The sequence below is a fragment of the Aedes albopictus genome, chromosome 3, assembly GCF_035046485.1.
Source record: "Aedes albopictus strain Foshan chromosome 3, AalbF5, whole genome shotgun sequence".
Taxonomy (NCBI): domain Eukaryota; kingdom Metazoa; phylum Arthropoda; class Insecta; order Diptera; family Culicidae; genus Aedes; species Aedes albopictus.
This window is the reverse complement of record NC_085138.1, coordinates 285,875,145-285,898,123: the sequence shown is the minus strand read 5'-3', so window position 1 is coordinate 285,898,123 and position 22,979 is coordinate 285,875,145. Positions and strand designations below refer to the sequence as shown.

At 39.5% G+C, this 22,979-nt stretch overlaps 1 protein-coding gene across 6 annotated transcripts in view; it reads right to left on the bottom strand.

Annotated features, from left to right (window-relative positions):
* LOC109418806 (rab11 family-interacting protein 4) overlaps positions 1–22,979 on the bottom strand; it is a 365,611-nt gene that overhangs the window by 167,183 nt on the left and 175,449 nt on the right. For all 6 annotated transcript variants that reach the window (XM_062861163.1, XM_062861160.1, XM_062861162.1 and 3 more), the window contains one exon: positions 16,570–16,684. In XM_062861163.1, coding sequence (XP_062717147.1) covers positions 16,570–16,684 — 115 coding nt within the window. The remainder of the gene's footprint in view (positions 1–16,569; positions 16,685–22,979) is intronic.

Below are 22,979 nucleotides of genomic sequence, written 5' to 3'. Positions count from 1 at the left end.
ATAACGGTAAATGAAGCACCGTGGCCACTGCTGTAGAAAACGTGAGCCGAACACGCATCAAGGTACACCGGGGCAAGTTGAAACGGGTGGGGCAAGATGAAACACGAAGTTTTGAAATAGATTTCATTACAATTTGGAAATTTGTCCTTCGCTAAAAGATTGTTTGAATCAAAAACTATGTGTTATGGCGATCAAACTGTTTATCATCATTAGAAAACGTTATGGTAACCCGCTGTTTCATCTTGCCCCACCCGTTTCAACTTGCCCCGGTGTACCTCATCGTAGATTTCCGTTTAAATTACTGCAACAACTCTATTTTTTTGTTTTTGAGTTACTCCAGAGAAAATCAGACATATATTGTGATGGTGGCATAGTTCGGGCGTTAATGGGTTATTAAGAGAAAAAAAGATAGCGAGATCTTGAGCTTGATTGAATGCCCGTAGTTGCTACTCCAGTATCATCGATAGATAAACTGCACATGCACAAGGAATTAACGAGGTAACTGTTTGGGATCACCAGGAGTTTTTAGTGTGTAAATGCTCGGGATCCTTTATGTTTGGGTAGTAAAAGTTCCTGTCACGTCAGAATGCTGGCTGGTCAATTAGGCAATGAATAGACAATCGCTTGCTCATTGAAGACCGTACATAACATGCTAATGTCGAAGCGTTGAAAAATGGCAGAGGTTCACTCTGGTTGCGGATTATCTATTGATAGACGTGATCTAACAGATAAAGATATGTAGTCAAATCAATAGATCCGTTGAACCTCTCAGGTTATACCGATCCGTGAAGTGGGCTTAGGGTTCTCACAAAACAATCCCTTTAGAAAGCTACATTCACTTAGTTCACATTTCCAATTCACCCATTAAATTCAGTTTAACCTTCACATTTATGGCATCCCATGCCTTGCAGCAATTGTACACCGTACAGACATTGACAAAAAAGTGCACATCATTCAAAACGCTTCGCAACCTTTCGATCACACAAAACCTCAAACCATCTCATCATTTCTAGCGTCATATGTTTACAAAGTCGTTAAACCCAGACCTGTGTGGCCGACGATGCTGGTATGCGCGGTGCACAAGCAAAAACCTTAGTGTGCACGCGAATTCCAGATGCCCGCTGCTGGTTGATACACATTCCGATTGGACACAAGTGCGCGTCTTCTTCGCACCAATTCCGTCCATTGTTTCAATGAAATTTTTGAACTCTTTTTGCTCGATTCCAATGGACCACCCCAAGGTGGCAATTTCCCGAATCTCGTCGCTATGGCACGCCGCATCGGTCGCCACAGCCGGTTCTCTCAAGCCTTCAAGTTGATGCTTGCGTTTGGCAGGCGGCCGGCTCAATGGCATCATGGCAAGCAAGTTACAATTAAACTAATTGAACTGTCCGTGGGGTTTGGTGTTGTGGCGGCGGCGCACTCGTTCGTTCGCAAAAGGTTCCCCACGTTTATATAACTTTTGTTTATGTCATTGGACTCCAGAGTGTGGTGGAAGCTGGTGCTCTCCACTAGAGTGTACAGATCACTTTTAATGTCTTCCTGCTCTGGCTATTCGATTGATTGAATCTACGAGACGGCACGTTAATTTGGTGCTGTGTAGGCTGGCACGCTGGAGATCACTTTGATGAAAGCAAAAATGGAACACGCTGTGCTTGGTATGATCTATTACTGGTTGGGTAAATATAGACTAAAGCGATAGCAATTTAAACTTAAAAAAAATCCTCCGTGTACACTTACAGCTATGTCCTAGGTTATATCCAAAGTAAAAGTAAAGAACGGATTTGGGCTGCATTATCTAATGGTGTACACACCATTGAACACTTATTTAGCTGGAGCATTAGAGCTTCGTTTCCGAATTCCATTCAATGCCAATCAAATCAAAGCAATGATAGAAAATAGTTAGTTGAAACACTAGAACGTTGAGCTGTTAAAAATGGATTTTCAGGTAAACTAGAAGTTTTTGCAAATTACCCAAATATTTCAACGATTTCTTAGCGGTCGTTAGATTCTGAACTAAAAAGCCCAGCACTTATCGATCGTTAGCAATTTCAAGAGTTGTTTTAAGAACATTTGCACAAACTATACGAGATTTTGAATATCTAACACATAATGGAAACTGCTCCGCTTGATGTATGATGAACAAACTTCGGGTAAAAATGGCTGAAGAATTAATTCAGAAATTTTTGATAAAAATAACTCCAGATTTGTGGGCATGACGTTTAATGCAAATTCAGATAAAGCTCCTGAAGATATAGCATAGCAAACAAAAACATAGGTAAATTATCTTAACCATCTAATACCCAAGTTTTTGATTTTGATCTAAATATCATTTTTCTTCTTCTAAAATCAATTCTGCCGGGCGTATTGGTGCACACGTTCGCTTCATAAGCGGATGGTCATGGGTTCGATCTCAGCCCCGGTACTTTGTCAGTTGCTCTTCCCCCCGAGAGCGGCTGGCACCTGACCCTTTTCTGAGCTCTCAGAGCTCTAATGGACCCGGATAATTGGAAATAGGCGAAATGGCAACTCATAATGGACCATCAATTGGACTGGTAAAAGGAACAGCAGCCACACATCAACATCCTCGTGCTCATCGTTTTACCATGGACAGGGTAGGAAAGTGACAGCAGCACATAGGCTGCCAGTTAGATATAGTAGAATTAGAATAGAATACATTCTAATTTCCTGATTTTTGTTGTTGAACATTCCCACACTTTTATATTTTTTTCTGGAAGCTTACTTGGGATACCGGTTTTTAGGAAAAAATCATTTAGAAATAGGGTATCGCGCTACTTGGGCGGTGGTTTTCTTCGTCTGTTATTTTCGTCTGTTTTCCACTGTAACTCGGTCAATTTTGAACCGATTGACTTGAAATTTTGTACACGGGTAGATACTATACCTATCTCACCGCATTCCAAGAATTGTGTCAATTGGTTCAAGATTGACTGAGTTATAGTGGAAAACAGACGAATATAGAAGCCACCGCCCAAGTAGCGCGATTCCCTATTGGGATTATTTTTAAAATATTTCTTTTTTTATTTTTTTTTTCATCAAAGTTTTATTTTCCGTGTAACTTTTAAGAAAGTATTTTTCCTGCACTGAAATAAATTTTGTTGTGGAATCTACCGAATACATAGTAAAATTACTAACCGTACCTATGATTCTCAACCGACAACAATTTCCAGTTAATTTCACTAAAACACTGTCAACTTAACTAGCAGTACAGTTAACATTACCAAAAATAATCTTAATTTAACAAATGAGCATTGTATTTTTAACCATACTGTGTTGTAAAATGCGTGTCCTGGAAAAATTAACAATGCTTTGTTGTTGAGACGACTATGCATTCAGTTGAATTTACTACAATGCATTGTAATTTCAAGCATATTTCAGTTACCCTAACAGATTTTGTTGTCGGTTGAGAATCATAGGTACGGTTAGTAATTTTACTATGGAATCGGTAGTTTCCACAACAAAATTTATTTCAGTGTGCGCTTGAGTAATAGAAGTTTATGTAAGGCATTTACTGCGAAATATTTTGGAGAATATTTTCAAGTTTTTTAAAGGGCTTTCGAAAAATATTCTTGAAATATTGAACAGATTTTGGTGAAATATTCAATGAATATTTTTTTTATCATATCATTAAATCAGTCATCATTTCCTTTTAAATGGATAAATTCCATCGAAGATTTATAGCGGAAATAAAAAAAAAGTACAACATGAAGCGGACCTGGTTTGGTGGTTAAAGTCCGTGACTATCACGCCGAGGACCTGGGATCGAATCCCACTCTCGAAAAATGCACCAATTGTGTGTTCTTGTTTCGGGAAAGAAATAAAACGTGGGTCCCGAGATGAACGAGACCCAGGTGAAAAATATAGGTAAAGATAGAAAAACAATTAAAAAATAAAAAAAGTTTTACAACATGCAATGGAACTCATAGGGTAACGCCCGAATTTCAAAAGTGTTCTTGTGGAATATAACAAGAAAGTTCTGGAAAACAGGTAAAATTATGGACAGATTAAAAAAAAATAGTTCTTGTGAAATGTCTAAGTACGACTTCAATCATTCGTTTTTTGGTAATTTTGGTAGGTACTGTACTGCCGTAAGTCTGCAAAGTGACGTAAGCGCCATTCAAAATTTCGATATTTTTTGGTATATGTATTATACATAATATCTGGGGTAAAAATAACACTGTGGTATTCCTGCTGTATTAGAATGCAAGATCTAAACGTAATATACCATCTATGGAAAGAAACTTAGAGGAAAAGCAAGAGTTTTATGCATAATAACCAAACAATGGGCCAAAATAGTCAATGACGCTACGTCACTGTGCAGAATTGCGGCAGTGTAGAGTATCCTCTCATGGATGCCTTCAAACCTATCAAGAGTTATGACAGATATGTATCTGTGTTATCTTTTTCTCAAATAAAAATCATAATTGGAACCTGACGAAAATTCTGCCTTGAATAAAAGCAGCGCAATGCATTTGCCTAGAACTTTATAATAATTCTAAGCACTCTACTGAAAATGACCTCAAGAGTTCCATTCCGAAAATGGTAGCTTTTTTCAGTGCTGGGCTAGAACACGTTTGTGATGGTCGATTTTCTCGGCTGGGCAAATATGACCCATCCGTCCCCAAAGGGTTAAAGAACTTTCGTAAAACATTTCGTTTTCTAAAAAAAAAATCGCAAGGGTAATTTTTGAAAAATTACCAAAATATTCATTCTTTCGTATTTTTTTTCCAATTCTGATTTTTTTTCAATATTTTTGCAATTTTCCATGGAACACTAAATATTCTTGAAGGGCATTGGGTTTTGCAATATTGTGTTTCTATTGACCGCAGAACCTTTTTTGTGCTGATAAAGGGACTAGTTTTTTAGCATTAGTCTTCGAATTTACCAATAGACATATATAATTTACCAGAAAATATATGTATGCATGCCATCAGTAATCTCATGCTACCATATTCATCCTTATCGAAAACAAGCGATTATGGCACCGTTTGACTCCGTTCTTTTTGTTTTGTAAAACATTTCGATTTTCTAAAAAATCATTAGGGGTTCTGCTTGGGCAATTTCTGAAAAATTTCAATTTTGCTTAAAAATTCTCAAAATATTCATTCTTTCGTGTTATTTTTCAACTTCTGATTTTTTTGCAATATTTTTGCATTTTTCTCTGGACCGTTAGATATTCTTGAAGGGTATTGGTTTTAGAAATATTGTGTTTATTTAGACCGCAGGACCTTTTTTGTGCAGTTAGGAAAACACGTTTTTAAGCATTTTTCATCAAAACTATACAATTTTTCAACCATTTTGAAACAATTCACAAAGTTTTGCAAACATTTTTAAAATTGTCGATTTACTTTAAGCGTAATGCTTTAATATGTTACCCCTTTTTAGACCCTTTTTATAGAAATGAGGTATATGTATATTGGACAAAATTTTCATAAATGAAGATAAAAAAATAGATATATTTTTTTGGCAAATTTTCATGAATAATGATTCAAAACCTTTTTATTAGCACAAAAAGGTTCTTGAGTCAATACAAATACAATATTTCAAAGACCAATATCCTTCAAGATGCCTAGTGGTTCATAAAAAAGGGCAAAAATAATAAAAAAGAAAGTAAAAAATATTACTAAATAACGATATTTTTGAAAGTTTTCATGAACATTTTTAATTTATTTAAAAAATTCCCTGTCACAACTTCAAACTGTTTTTTTTTAGAAAATCGCAATGTTCTACAAAAATGCTTGAAATATATATATCTTTCATTTCAGGGTTGGGCAGCTTAACTCTTCAAACATAGTTTTTTTTTAACACAAAAAGTAAACAGGAAAGAGATTTTTTTACATTTTTCCCATATAATCCTGTCCTAGTATAATCCCCATATTCAGCCATTCCATAGAAAATCAATACAGCGTTGTTTCGTCTGGGGTGGACCTTGTTGTGTGGATGGAGGGGGGGGGGATTCCAGGTGGCGACGAAGAACAACTTTCTACCGAATTTAAACTATTTAGATTTTATTTGCCCCCGAGAGGCACACGCCTGCTCGGGAGTGATCTTCAACTACTATTCTAATTACATTGGATTCGGGTGCGCCTTTTATAGGCGCACAGTACGGATAGACAAAGAGTTTAAAATTTATTATTTGATTCCCCGCGCTACTTTCTGCAGTTTGGCGCGCTTGTGGATTGGCGCCAAAGCAGAGAAGCTGCACACTGGATAGTGATAATAGCAATAGGAACAATGAATGACACGATCTCTGCACAGCACACGCTTGGGTTGGAACCGATTAGCCTGAGATGACGCCGACAATGAGGCGAGATCGAACATCCCGGCGCCTCAAAACGAAATTATTTTTCGTTTTTAATTTCTGCTACTCCTCGGTGACTGCGCAGCTCACTTGCCGTAGGTTGGATGGATGGATGATAACATTTCATTGCCGTCGTCGGTGCTACTGTTAGGCCGACTGCCATAGGTAAGATGATGATGATAGTGGTAACTTCACACACGTCGGTCGTTGGATGGTGAAATGATCGAGATGCGGTACGTTAATTGAATGGTCCGGTGGCTTGGTGTTTCGTCTACTGGGGTATTGGCTTGTGGGAGATTCTTGTTTGACGGACGACAAACGTGACCTGACTGCGCCGAGTGGAAGGTCAGAATTCCCAAGCGCCAACAGGTACTGCCGGTGATCGAGTCGGAGGTGAAGCCCATGCTCCGGAAAACCCACGCCGCCGGTGGAGGGAAATGCCAGTTGACTCGATCAGTAGGAGGATGGTGGATGGGCCGTCGGTCTGATGCCATCAGACCGAATGTGGACGCGCCGGTCCGGAGGGTGGTTAATTGTTCGTGGATAGATTCGTCGGATTGGAATGTGGACACGGTACTTATGGACAATGTACCGGTCCGGGCGGCGGCTGCTTGCATGTTCCAGGGGGTGAACACGCCGGTTCGGAGGATGCATTCGTTCACTCTTCACGTAGACACGCCGGTCCGGAAGGAGGATGTGGAGGTGACGCGATGCTTTGCCGTTCTGGATGCAGAGCACGCCGGCTCGGATGGACACGCCGGTCCGGAGGGGAATGGATACCTTCGTTGCCTCTGTCGTCGTCCTGGATTCGCTTCGTGGTACGCGATCGCTTGGCTGGCGATCGATCCTGAGATTTCCGTTCCGATGGGATGGTTCGGTTCGAGGTCGCTTCCTAGCGGCCAATCCTGGTCACGGCACCATGTTTCGTCTGGGGTGGACCTTGTTGTGTGGATTGGAGGGGGGGGGGACTCCAGGTGGCAACGAAGAACAACTTTCTACCGAATTCAAACTATTTAGATTTTATTTGCCCCCGAGAGGCACACGCCTGCTCGGGAGTGATCTTCAACTACTATTCTAATTACATTGGATTCGGGTGCGCCTTTTATAGGCGCACAGTACGGATAGACAAAGAGTTTAAAATTTATTATTTGATTCCCCGCGCTACTTTCTGCAGTTTGGCGCGCTTGTGGATTGGCGCCAAAGCAGAGAAGCTGCACACTGGATAGTGATAATAGCAATAGGAACAATGAATGACACGATCTCTGCACAGCACACGCTTGGGTTGGAACCGATTAGCCTGAGATGACGCCGACAATGAGGCGAGATCGAACAAGCGTATCTCCGAATGTTGTGATACTTGGTGGATTTGTAGTTCATCGGAAATATTTAGTACCGTATTTTATTTTTGTTAGGTCATTAGGTAAACCATTTTTTTTTTTCAAAAATGTGCTGAGATGGTAAAATTGTGAGTAGGTGCAAAAAAAAATATGTAAAATTATTAACTATCAATTCAAAACCGATTACTTAGTCTTGAATTCACAAACGATGTTCATTACTTGCCCAAAGTTTCGACACGGGGCTAGTGTCTACTCCAGGGGAAACTAGAATTTATTACATATACTAATTGGCCTGTTACATACAGGGGATAGACAAAATGATCGGGACAGGCAAAATTTTCACTTCACAAAAAAATTTCAAACAGCTGTAACTTTTCGAAAAGTGCATCAAATATTCTCAAATTTTCATGTAAGTTGATCAACTAGTTGTGTATCAGTGGACAAAATTTGGAAAAGATCGCACTATTCTGCACGAAGATATAAAGATTCTAGAAAAAGGTATAATTATTCAATAGCCAACTTTGAGCTGTTGTATCTCCGGATTCAATGAACCGAATGCAATGAAATTTTGACCATTTATGACTCTTATAATGAGCTATGAAAAACCTTTGACTTAACATAAAATTCTTAACGCGGAAAAAAATTATAACGATTAGATTATTTTTCTAATAAAATGCCAAATTTTCTTAAATTTCAACATCGTTTCAAAATTCAAGATGCTAATTGTAGTTCATTTAAATTCCCTCCCTTATCTTGAATACCGATATGCTTTGAAAGTAAGTAAGTAGGATGGCCAAATTTTATATTCTCGAATTTTAATTTTTCATCAATTTTCAGAACAATCAAAAGGATACAATTTTTGAGATTTTTTATATCAGAAATGGATTCTACGGACAGGCCCTAATGAAAAAAAATGTACACTCAAACCTCCATTTAGGTAGGATCCATTTAGTTAAAATCTATTTAAGTCCCTCCATTTAGGTAACGTTACCTAAATGGAATTTAGTTGTGTTCAGATCAGTTGGAGTACTTAAGATTAGGTATAAGGTTCGCTTACGGGAAAGAAGTAGTGAGTGGTGTTAAGGGAATATGGGGGGGGAGTGGAGGGGGAGGCAATGTTGAGATATACCCCCTAAACACCCCCCTCCTTCCATGCAGTGTTGAAAAGTGTCAGTATTCAGCGTCATTTCCAGCTGAAATTGAGATAAGCAACCATCCTTCCATCATTCAATTGATATCAGCTCTAGCATTGATGACGTCAAACCCGACATCAACCTATCATTCACCTGTTTTTATTTTGGCCACCAAACCCAAAATAGACCCAACAGTTGTTCGATGTTGGTCCAACAATGGCCCAACATACGATAAAAATTGACCCGACTATGACCCGACATTCAATAATGTTTCAGTCTGGCGGAATTTTGCAGGGTTTGTCGTGTTTCGTGCCCAGCTAGTCATTTGTATGACAATCCTGATCTAAGACCCTCCAAAACCCCCAAAAAACGCCCCTGAAGCCCCTCCCCTCCTGAAAAATATCCCCTCCTGAAACTCCTTGAAACTTGAAAGCCATCTGAAACTCCACATGACCTCCTTTAAATCTCCGAGTAACTCTCCCTTCTTGAACTTCTTTGCAACCTTGTACTTTATTTAGGTAATAAACTGAATCCATTTAGGTAAAAATTCGATTTAGGCAGTCCCGACTCGTTACCTAAATAGAGGTTTTGGTGTATATATTTTTTTACATCCAACCATCAGTAGGTCGGCTCCAGAGGCACGTTCCCTACATCCAACCATACTTAAGTTACGGGGAATACAAAAATAAAAAATAAATGAACCTTGTTGGATGTTTTTGAGACGGTCGGAAAATTCAACATATCTCAGAACTCATTGATCCGTTCTATTATAAAAATTATAAAACAGTTTCACAAGGCCCATACATTTTCTCATTTTTTTTATTTGGTCAATTCGCTGTAACTTACAGTACTGGACAGAAAAAAGTGCACATTGGCAGTTTTCCATACAAAATGCTCATGTTTGAGGAGTTACATCTCAGCTTCTAATGCACCGATTGATCTCAAATTTTGTCGGGACATTCATCGTAGCTTAAAATTTGTTCTGTGGAAAAAGGAAATATATCTGAGCTAAACTTTTTAAAATATCGCAAAACCATTTTAAGTAAAATAGCTAAATTGCGTAAACAATTTTTGCAAATTCAAAAAAAAAGTGTTTCATTAAACTAGTCTAATTTCTTAAGCAGTTAAATATCAAGCTATAAAGAGTGTTCAAATAAAATTTGAAGTCCATCTGTGCACTAGTAGCTATGATTCAGAGCTCCAAACTTGAGCAAGGTAAGGTTTTCGGAAAATATAAATTACATGGCGTCTGACATAGATAAACGTGTATTTTTTTTCTTCTTAAAGTCCTTTAAATATTCTCAAATGTCTTCGAAGGCATCATTTCAACAAACAAACCAACAAACCGTTTCGAGCTACAATTTTTGAAGAAGCAAAAATTAAGTTTTGTATGCATCCTTTTTAAAATTTAGGAGAGGTAAATGGTCATGTGTTGAAGTACAACTAAATTATTCATGAAATCTAGCACTTTATCTCAATCATTCATGAAATCTTAATGCAATCTTCAAACTACAACGCAGCAGCCTCCTCGATCGGCAGATATTGGCAACATATCCCATATTAACCACTGTAATTGCCCCTAGAATTTGATCAGCGCTCACAACAACTAAAATTTGATTGGACCAGTTTCGACCAATTTGTGACCATTAAATGGCCCATCTCTACTATAATTTTTGGCGCTAATACTCCATTTTACCCCTCGCATACAGATCATTATTGGCCATACATTCTCCAGCAAGCAACCATAATACATGCGTCATACCTACCGTCCGTCAAGTATCTACATATATGAAGCCACACACTTGTTGCAGCCAAATTGCACTGCAACGAACCGAAATTGCTTCGTTTCGCTACTTGCTTGCAACATACCGTGTATGGCCCGTCCGCGAGACAGACAACAGCACCAGCAATGTGCTGGCTGGCAATCCACCAATGTTATACCATCATCATCACCACCATCGCACCAATCCCGTCGACGAAATTGTGATCGTCGTCGTTGATAAATATGTTGCCTTTTATAACTTGTTGTTATAGAAGTGTGCATAGAGTGAAACTATTATCGGCCAGAATTGTTTCGAAAAATTTACCGTGGTTATTAATAGACAGTGTATGCTTGCACGTAGATGGATGGATGGATGGAAGACAAAGCGAGGCGGAGGTGTCCGTCCATCTTTATGACCGAGTATGTCCAATACGTTGCGTTGGTAGATATGAACGTGAGAGTCCACCGCGATCGTGATTGGTGATTTGTCTCGAACGAGGTTACGGATGGCTTCGATTTGGCGCTATTTTTGCATCGTTAATTGGAAAAATGCTTCACTTATATCACTATGGGTGCACGGCGATAGATGATGGTGAGTTGAAAGATCTGGCCTCATTTGGCTGTGAAACAACTTTGAACGGAGCTTGTATGGAGGTTTTTGGCGTTGTCCTAATTAGTTTGTAATTTGGAAAGATATTGGTAAAGTATTCATTCTAATTGCTTGAAATTTTCGTTTCAATATGTCGTGATGTTTCAACTGGAACACAGCAAGCTTTACACAACTGCTACATCAATTATTCTGCAACATATGGGAAACCGCGACATTTCCGGCCGACTTGATGCAAGGCGTCTTAGTGAAGGTACCCTGAAAGGGCGACCTGACTGTATGCGATAATTGGCGGGGCGACATGTTACTGTGTATCGATCTCAAAGTCCTCTGTAAAGTGATCCTCAACCGGATCGACGGCAGTAAGCCTGCGAGTGATGGTAGCCTCACAATTGGATCTTAAACGTGGAGCTCCATTGTCGATGTCATCAAAAGCCGATAGCCATTCTGAGCACATTTTTGGGTCCTTAAATCGTAGATTTGAGTAGTATAGGGTATTTTTTTTTCGTCGAAACAATTTCATTCACTCCTTAAAAATCCGAGAAGGCTCTTCACCCTCCTAAGATGTTAGGTTTTTCGCACGAAGATGGCGTAGTGTACATTCAGCGTGCCTGTCTGGGACATATTGACCCCAACATTCTACTAAAGTCAAAGATAGGGTCTGGGACCATTTGGGCAGGAGCACCTATTTTGGGCACTTGCTGCTATAACTCAGTCAATTTCAAACCGATTGACTTGAATTTTGAAACATGACTAGCTACTGTGCCCAGTTGATCGTGTCTCAAAAATCAAACCAATCGGTTCAAAATTGACTGAGTTACAGCAGTCCCAAAATAGGTGCTCCTGCCCAAATGGTCCCAGACCCTATCATAAAAGGAAGGAGTGGATTCCGGAAGAAACTTCTGGAGAAATACCGGAAGAAATCACGATTGAAATTCCCAGAATAAATCCTTGAAAGAACTCTTGGATAAATCCCAGAAGCAACTTCTGATCAATCTTGGAAAATCTTGGATGAATCCCAGAAGGAGCTCAAGGAGGTATTCGTATAGGAACTCCTGAGGGAATCCTCGAACTCGTTGAGGAATCTCAGAAAGAACTCCTTAAAAATCACAGAAAAAAACTTTTGAAGCATTATCAGAAGGAACTGCTGGAGAAATATCCTAAGGAACTTCTTGACGAATCCAAGAAAAAACTTCTTGTGGATTCCCATATTTAATTCCTGGAAGAACACCAAAAGAAACTGCTAGGATAATTCCAGCAGGAACTCCTGGGAGTCCCGCGAAGGAACCTGTGGAGAAATCTTAGGAAGAACATTCAGATCAATCTCTGAAGGCACTCCTGAAGGAATTCCAGAAGGAGCTCCTGATTGAATCTTAGAAAGAACTGTGGGAATCTGAAAAGAAATATCCGTAGGAAAATCAAAAGGATTTTATGGAGGAATTCAGAAGGATTTTATAGAGGAATTCAGAAGGATTTTCTGAAGGAATGCCGGAAGACGAATTCGCTGGAATTTTTTTTAACAAACTGGAGTTCACCTAGTAGCCCATGGCTGTACATAATAAATAAAAAAAATCGATGTTGCTTTCTCAGTCTTTAAGTCGAGAAAGAATTGCTTACTACTCTCTCTCTCTATCTTCTTTTTTTTTGAAACGATGGTTACCTGTGCTGTGAAGTCCAAGCAAAACTAAACATATTAAAAAATCTTTAAAAAAAAACAACAGGTATTGAAAAGGCAGGCCAAACACAAATGGTTAGGCAACTATCTACACTGGAGACGATAGACACTACGGCCCTTGAGAAAGGGCAAAACCCTTCGGCCGAAACGTCTGGAGAGTAAAAAACAATTGGTTCTCGACTTAACCCTTATGTGGCCGGCAGGGTACCCGGGTACCCAGCGCCCATTTGAAATGCACGGTGTAGAAAAAAGCAAAAAAATTGCCGGACACATAACGGTTAAAGACTGAGGAAGCCACCCGAAACATAGATCAAACATCCAGTCGAAACCCTCATGAAAATATAAATAAAAAAATAAATAAAATGAACGTCATTTTTAAGCGATGGATACGCAAAGTCATTCCATACGTATATGAGCATAACACTAGAAATTTTCAAAAAAAATGAAGCTCAAAAACGACTTGAAGAATATTTCTAGTTTTTTGATGAACTTTAGTGAAAAAAAAAATATAAAAAAGTATAGTCGTTGTGGTCCAACATTGTGAAAAACATAAAAAACTGATATTTTGATCATTCTTGCATATGCGGTATTTTTTCATAAATCTAGAACAAATAATCTTTTCATTTGTAAAAACAAAGATTGAAAATCGGTCAATTGGTTCAAAAGTTATGATGGTTCGAAAATTAAAAAAAAAGGAAAATGTTATTTTTTTTCGGAACACCCTTTCGATCAAAATGGTTGACCGAAGCTAGGATGGTGACTACCTACATACAAAACATACCACCATATTTTCAAAATGGCCACCCTAATGACGAAACAAAAAATTACGGGTCTTATTATTTTTGGTAAAGATCATTCCTACCAAATTGAGTCCGTAAACACCCGGAATCCCTTGATAAATTCCTAGATAAACGAGCAGTTGTTCCAGGTATTCCTGGAGGAACTTCTGAAGAAATTCTCTGGAGGAATCCCTGAAAATTTCTTGGAGGAATCTCAGAAAACTGGGAAATTTCTGGAGAAACTCTTGGGAGAATAACCTGAAGGAGTTTTCAAGGAACTCCTGGAGAAAACCTTGAGGGACTCCTGAGGAATCCTCGAGGAACTCCCGGACGAATTCCCGAGGAACTTCTACAGGATTTTTCAAAAGGTTCCTGGAGTAATTCATGAGGAACTTCTAGACTAATTCCTGAGGAACTTCTGGAGCAATTCTAGAATAGCTTCTAAAGAAATTTCCGAGAAGATACTCCCAGAAAATTCGTGAAGGGTTTCACGGGATGTCCTGGAGGAATTCTTTAGGAACTCGTAGAGGTCTTTTCGGAGAACATCACGATGAATTTTCGAGGAACTCCTGGAGGAATTTTTGGGTAATTACAGAGAAACTTCTGGAGGAATTCCCAGTGATTTTGAAACTCGTGGAATTGTGTCCGATTAAGTCTTTATATTCGGGAGTAGAAATCTTGGAGGGAATTTCAGGAGTATTTATGCAGCGATTGCCAGAGCAATAATGGAGAAATTCTCAGGGAAATCCTGGAGGACTCTACCACAAATGCAGGAGGAATTCACAAAGAGATTCTCGTAATATCATGAGATACAACAGAAATAATCACGAAAGATTTACACCGATAAAGTGAAGAGATACAAGAGTAGAGCTTGTAGAGCTTGAAGGTCTCAAATCCAGAATAGTTTGGATGACCTTGATCATCAAGTGAATGTTTGTAAGTTATCAGATTTGCAATCTGAGCCTCTAAGAGTAGCGTATATTATATTTCGCGAATATTCGCTACAATAAAAAAAAATCCAAATATTTACAAATATTGCGACTCAAACTTCAAAATACATTGGGGTCCACTTATATGCCAGTGGACACCCAACTAGCAACACATAGAGATACTCGTAATATTATGAGGTGCAACAGACACAATCGTGAAAGAGTTATGCCGATGGAATTAAGGGAATCAAGAGTAGAGCCTGTAGACCTTGAAGGTTCTAATTCCAGAATAGTTTGGAAAGCCTGGAATGCCCCATGAATTACCAAAAGCATTATAGTTATGCACTAAGGCTCCATCAGCAGTATAGACTACATTTGACGAATATTTTTACAATTAAAGCATGGTACGGTACAGTATGTAGATATTATAACCCATACTTCAAAATGTATTGGAAGCCATTTGTATTTCATGGAATGTCCAACTACCACAATATCGCGAGGTCTAATGGACATCAACGTGACTAAATTTCTCGAACAGAGTGAACACAAATGATGGTAGATCCAGTAGATTTAAAAAAATGAATTCCAGAGTAATTTGGATGACTTAGATCACTTGTACCATGTTTCTAGGGGTGCTTTGGGACTTTTTGAGTACTGTAGACTATACTCTGTGATCATTCATAGTGTATAAAATTTGGTTTATAAAGTTGAAATTGTGACATAAACTTTGGAGTACTTTGGAGGCCTTAGAATAGCTCTGGGATGAAAACTTCAGCAGACTATGAAGTGTAGTGATACATTGATGATTAGCAAAATGATGAAATTTGAACAAAGTAGAATTTATAAAAAATACAAAAAAAAAGTAGCAACGTATTTTCGGCTGCCAGCAAAAGGAGGAGGGTGCAAAGAAGGGAGGTACCATGCATTTCTTAGCCCAACTATTCCCCTTAACTGTAAAAAAGACTCCAGGGTAAAATGTTTTGAAACAAAGAAGGTATTGCATTTCTACCAAAAGAAGATCGTCCCGGGTGGTTACGAGTTAAGCTATATCGGAGCACTTTTATTTTCGAGTCTATTCTTTTTTCATGGAATGACTGTATATTTCTAAGATTCAGAATACACCTTTTTTAAAGTCGGTATGTACATTTTTAGATTTTTTAAAATTTTAAAAAAAAATTAAAGTAAATTTCCACGTCCCAGGCATAAAAATATGAAAATTTATGGAATTCTCTTGATACCGCTGTAATCCGCGTGAAGAGCAAGGTTTAAATTACAATTTACGAAAATGAAAAAAATAATAAATAAAACGCTGGAAATCCAAAAATTTAGGCTAAATTACAAAATTCCAAACACTTTTAAAGAGAATCTATCAGAATTGTTCAAACGTTTAAGAATACTTAAGTGCTTACCGTACCTTCCTAGCACGGGAAATTGAGTATATATTTATTTAAAAAAAATGTAATGCTCCTAATAATTCATAATATAGAATAGTATATGTCACACGCCTAAAATTCAAGCACCCAAAACACACGCTAAAACTAAATGAACAACATTATACAAACCTGCAAAATTAATTAACTCTTCGCTCAATGGAGCAAAAAGAAAGAGCGCAATCTGTGAACCTCACACATGGTGTCATCAACCCACGCTGCTCTTCTTAGATCATGTACGTGAGGATGACCTCATTCTTGGCCGCTTATTAGTACATATACCGAGAAGTGTCACGTCATTAGCAATAACCGTTATATCGTTTAACCATATTTTCGTTCTGATGTTGCATTTCGCTGATCAACGCACCTATACCCAAATGTGATTCATTTGCTTTCCGTTCTCAAAAGAAACATTTCAAGGATGAATTACGTTTTTATAATAAAAATGAAAACTACTACACTCTCAAGGTAAAACAGGGAAACAACTCAGAAAATCAAAACCAAAATAAATACATGTCACTAGAAGGAAATAGGAGAAGGATGTTACGGTTTTAGAGTAGAAAAATAGGTCCCCACAAACAAAACACCACCCACTCACCTTATGGTTTAAGTCTTGCACGTCCTCCAAACTTACATCGCTATACATGTCTTCTGCTGTATCACAGTTTGAGCTGCGGCCGGACGAGTTGAAACTCGATGATCGGTAGAGGTGACTGTTCGAAAAGAAAGAGTGGTGAAAAAGTCGGGTAAAATTATGGCAATTTATGGCGGTTGTATACTTTTAGGGGCAGTAGGGTTCATATGTATTGCAAAAATGCGTTTCATTATGGCAAACTACAAGAAAGTTTATGGCAGTGTACCATTTCGGGTTCGGGTATCGGCTACTGCCAGCTGTTCGAAATTATAGCACCGAAACGTTTCAACTTGAAAAGGGTTTGTTTGTATGTCTCTGCAATAAAAGTTATAGCATGATTTACTCTCATAATACATCTGTTTCTCTTAAAACTGGAAATTATTGCACTTTTTATGGCATACATACACCACGCATCAACAGAGAGAAAAAAATAAGGTAAATTACCATCTATGCGAATTATGCAATTAGCAACCGGAAAGCAACTACCTATATCGATCGCTCTAAGAAATAATCCTTCCTGTTCGTCAACTTCAACGGACAGCAATTGGCATTTCTCTGTCGTTTGGAATTTGTTTGGCTGACTGAAACTATCCGAGGCGTGATGATGGTGACCGGTCTTCGCCTTCGTCGCCACTTTAGTTCATTACCTTTTCCTCGCATTACGCAAACCAATCACGCTCGCGGAGGGAAAAGAGGTACTAAATGATCAAATACACTTATGCATCGGTGTAGAGGTAAGGACCTACTCCAAACGACAAGTTACGCTTGACTTTCTAACATTGCTGCAGTTGGAATTAAAAATTCAAAATTTGTCTCACTTGCGTGCCCATCGGCAAATGCGACAACCAGAGACTGTTTGTGTTCGCTTGGGGCTTTCATCTCCACGCTCAGCAGCAATCAGATGGTTAGTTGTTGTTCGAAGGTCGACAACTTGTCACTGGAAACAGTTTGCTCCCCTGTGCTCTGTGCAGGCACGGCACAGTTGTCATACACCCATACGTAGTATCCAAAACAGCAGCACCACCATGCTGCTTTGTGATTGTTCGCATTTTCAGGGATTGGCCAAGAGAGGCCGGCATATCGCATACCTACTGGCTACATACACTTGGTTGAGTGAGTGCAAATGGCTTTCATTGTCAACTCCGTGTGGGCCGGGGCCTTAGCGATCGTAATGTTTGTCATCCTTTGAAAATCAATAAATTCTACGATGTGTCAGAACAATCTAAACCCTTAATATTACTAGAGTAAAAAGTGAGGAAAACATATATTACTTCAATAAAATAAGATTGTTATTAGAAAATCCGCCTGTTTTAGTACAATTTTTTTTAAATAATTATTTCAGTACATTGCAAACTTTATATAAGAATTTCAAAATCGTACATACAATTTACATCAAATTTACTGACATGCAGTTGAATATAACAAAATAACACGTTTAAATTAAATTTTAAATATGTGTCCATTTTACCCTCACCGTTTTTCGCTACTCAGTTTTCTTGCATTTTTTTGCAATCGAAAAAAATAAAGAAAACTATAGTTTTAGGCGTTTTTTTTTTCTTCTAGAATGTTTAGAACATAATACCATCTACGATATTACATGGTAAAAAGAAAGATTTCACCATACATATTAAGTGACCCGATTTTGTCAGCCCCTTTCAGGAACACATTTTTTGCTCTCCACAAAAATCTAAACGGATATTCACACTTTTTATTCCTCTATGTTCTGCTTTTCAGTTTGATGATGATCTTAAATGAATTGGTCAAAGTTTGACAGTTGGATAATGAGAGCAAAAAGTTTGTCGCGAAAAGGGGCTGACAAAATCGGGTCCGTACTGTATTTCCATTGAAAACGACATCCCTAGGGTGTTCATTTTACCACCATTTCCCCTACATCATTTTTGGGCATGTGAATGTTACTTCACAAACATTGCGTTTCAGAAATCCCCGGTCTATCAACTGGGATCTCTTTACCGATTTAGTTGCAGCCAAATTTCATGGATACTCACCATCCATTGACAAGTGATTTAGATGATGGAGTGATTTATTAAGTGATTTATCATGGAAGCTTTTGAACAAGCATGCCCTCTACGGTCTGTGAAGACCACAAGAGGAATCCCTTGGTGGAACTCTGAACTGGCGAAGCTAAGGAAACAATTTAGAAAGATTTGGAACAGACGACGTTCAGCTGGGTCGGAGGCTTTCAGGTCCGCTCACAAGGCCTACCAGAAAGCTCTTCGGTCTGCTGAACGATTCGGCTGGAAAAACCTTTGTGCAAATGTTTCCAGTTTGAGTGAAGCCAGTCGGTTGAACAAAATCCTTGCAAAATCTAAGGATTTTCAAGTGAACGAACTTCGTTTGCCGAATGGTGATTTCACTTCCAGTTTTGCTACAGGGTTACTTGTATCCTGGCGGGGTATTACTGTAAAATTTATTCCGAAAGTGGGTCGTGCGTCGTATGAAGAAGCAAAGAGTTTCAGACCTATCAATTTGACCTCTTTTCTTCTGAAATGCTTAGAACGCATTGTCGATCATCACATCCGTGATGTTCATCTGGCCAATGTGCATCTTCATGTGAACCAACATGCTTACCAATCTGGAAATCCCATTCTGACTCTTTTACACACAGTTGTTTACGATATCAAGAAGGCATTCACCTTTCTATGCCATATTGGAAGCCGCACGGAGTCATGGTATATCTCCAATGATTTCCAATTGGGTTTACCAAATGCTCAAAAACTGACATCTCTTCTCGACATTGCGTCCAGCGGCGATTAGGAAATTGAGTGTTTGTGGATGCCCCCAAGGGGGAGTCTTGTCACCACTTTTGTGGAATCTCGTAACAGATACGCTATTGAGGCAACTCAATAATAGTAGTTTTCCTACTAATGGTTTTGCTGACGACTACCTAACATTGTTAGTCGTTATGTGCATCAGCACCCTTCTCGACCTGATGCAAAACGCTCTGCAGATAGTTGAGGATTGGTGTCGCCAATATGGCCTTTTTTTTCACGGAAAAGCAAACCGTAATGGTGTTCGACCCTTCCGTGATTCCGCCACTTCTGCGACATATGCTGAGCAAGGACTTTGAAGTTTATAGGCATGAAGCTCATTAAATACACAAAATCCAGTGGAATCATTTGTTTTTGACCCGTCAGTGAAAAGTCTTCTGTCGCAATTGACGTGACCAAACTTGCTCGCAAAATTTTTTGGAATATGCTGCGAACGGATCTGGAATTCCACGGATTTCTTGCAACATGGACAGATCGAAAGCTTTAATGAAGTTGGAGAAGTATTGGAAGCAAACACGGTTACGAGTAGTACACTGTCATAAACTTTATTTGATGAATAGGACACAATCGGTGAAGTACTAGAATTGAAGTAATGAGCTGAAATTTTGTATGGTGAGAAGGTCACTTCTCCGTTTCTGCAATGAAATGGCTCATAAAGCGTGGGTATTATGATTCCTTGTCTAATTTGATGTTGTTTGAGCAAAACTTTGAGTAGCCGTGTTGTTGTTTTCTCCATTTCTTGCAACTTAAACAACACAGTTACCCAAAGTTTTGCACAAACAGCATCAAATTTGGCAAGGAATCATAATACCCACGCTTCTTGAACCATTTCATTGCAGAAACGGAGAACTGATCTTCTCACCATACAAAAATTCAGCTCATTACTACAATTCTAGTACTTCACCGATTGTGTCCTATTCGTTCGATCAGCTTTTCAAAGTTTTCAATTACCAATGGATTCAGCACCTCACAACGGATGAGGAACCTAAACGACAATTCCACGAAACGATCTGATAAAGGGAGTACTGCTGCTATAGTACCTCCAAACTCATTGTGTGCGTCGAGTTCATGCAGCCTAACGCGATCCGCAGACAACTATTCCTGGATACGCTCTAGCTTCAGGATGTGTGTTATTGCGGCGGACTGAAAGCAAAAACTACCGTATTCGAGAACCGACAGTATTGTTGTACGATAAAGCATTATCAGATCTTCGGGGTGGACAACCCACCATGTTCCAGTGAGTGTACGCATGAAGTTGATTCGTTGTTGGCACTACTGATACAGATAATTAATGTGTTTTCCCTAGGTGCCTTTAGAGTCGAACCAGACCCCAAGATACAAATGTGAAAGACCTTGAGTGAGTTCCTTACCCAAAAATTGAAGCTATAGATCTGCTGGATCACGTTTCCTAGGAAAGACAACTAACTCAATTTTCTCCGGAGAGAATTCGATACCCAGCTTTACGGCTCAAGCAGACAAGCTGTCGTAGCGAGCAATTTTCCACGAGACATTAAATACTTAGTTGCTATAAGCTAGTCACAGTGACTTCTGCGCAAAAAAAAAACCTGCGCCGCCGTGGCTCTACTGTGACAAGCGTGTTACTTGGGTAGGCAACTTAAGGTTAAGTTTTTTTTATATTTTATTCTGTGTATTTTAGCTACTGCTTATTCTACACTTACTTTAAGGTTAAGTTTAAATCTCAGCTTTCGAAACGACATCTGGTGTTCCACAAGGTAGTATCTTTGACCGTTCATATTTTTATTGTACCTGAATGACGTGAACCTGTTGCTGAGCTGTTATAAGCTATCAGAACAACTGAACAGTTTTGATAAGTGATGTAATATTAATAAGATGATATTGAATCCCTCCAAGTGTTCAGTTGTAAGCTACACGATCAAACGAAACGATCAATTCTGACTATACATGTCAATGGTTGCTCCTCCGTGATTGATCTGAACTAGTACCAATTGCACTGAGAGTCAACTGAATAAGGGGCTGGGTCATTCCACTTATTCTCAAAGTGCAATTTTAGCAGCTCATGCATATTTGATCAATAACGGCGCCGGCCAAGTCCTTATAGTCAGCTGGGAAGGGAAAGGAATGTTAGAGTGTACTGGTTGTTGCTACTAGAGACCGAGAGCACTCTGCGCAGTGAACCGTATAGTACATTTTTTTCATTATCGTCGCAACGCCTTTACCGTCATGACTAATGTTGCATACTACTGTCACACACTACATTCATGCTGCCGTCGATGCATCAATGTCGTCTACCATGAATGTAGCATTTGGCACCATGATTGTAACACAAATCAAGAGGATGGGAGTACGAAATGACAGTTTTGAAATGTAGAGTTGGAGTTCCAGTGGTTCCGAAAACTGCGAAAGAAAAATGCGGATAACTCGTGCTAGAGGGTGTCAAGGGCGTACCTTGGGGTCTGAGGGGGTTTAAGGGGGATTTCAGAGGTATTCCAAGAAGCTTCAGAGCATTCTCAGCGGATTTCAGAAACGTTACAGAGGCGTTACATGGCGTTTTCTGGGGTTTCGGAGGGTCTGCGATGCGTTACATGGGGTTTCTGGGGGTTTTAGGGGGATTTTGGAGGCATTCCAAAGAGCTTTAGAGCACTTTCGGCGGATTTCAGTAACGTTACAGAAGCGTGACATGGTGTTATTGGGGGTTTCGGAGGGTCTGAGGTGCGTTACATGGGGTTTCTGGGGGTATTAGGGGGATTTTGGAGGCATTAGAGCATTTTCGGCAGATTTCAGAAACGTTACGGAGGCGTTACATGGCGTTTTCTGGGGTTTCGGAGGGTCTGAGGTGTGTTACATGGGGTTTCTGGGGGTATTAGGGGGATTTTGGAGGCATTCCAAAGAGCTTCAGAGCATTTTCGGCGGATTTCAGTAACGTTACAGAAGCGTTACATGGTGTTTTTGGGGGTTTCGAAGAGTCTGAGGTGCGTTACATGGGGTTTCTGGGGGTATTAGGGGGATTTTGGAGGCATTCCAAAAAGCTTCAGAGCATTTTCGGCAGATATCAAAAACGTTACGGAAGCGTTACATGGTGTTTTCTGTGGTTTCGGAGGGTCTGAGGTGCGTTACATGGGGTTTCTGGGGATATTAGGGGGATTTTGGAGGCATTCCAAGTAGCTTCAGAGCATTTTTGGCAGATTTCAGAAACGTTACGGAGGCGTTACATGGCGTTTTCTGGGGTTTCGGAGGGTCTGCGATGCGTTACATGGGGTTTCTGGGGGTTTTAGGGGGATTTTGGAGGCATTCCAAAGAGCTTTAGAGCACTTTCGGCGGATTTCAGTAACGTTACAGAAGCGTGACATGGTGTTATTGGGGGTTTCGGAGGGTCTGAGGTGCGTTACATGGGGTTTCTGGGGGTATTAGGGGGATTTTGGAGGCATTAGAGCATTTTCGGCAGATTTCAGAAACGTTACGGAGGCGTTACATGGCGTTTTCTGGGGTTTCGGAGGGTCTGAGGTGTGTTACATGGGGTTTCTGGGGGTATTAGGGGGATTTTGGAGGCATTCCAAAGAGCTTCAGAGCATTTTCGGCGGATTTCAGTAACGTTACAGAAGCGTT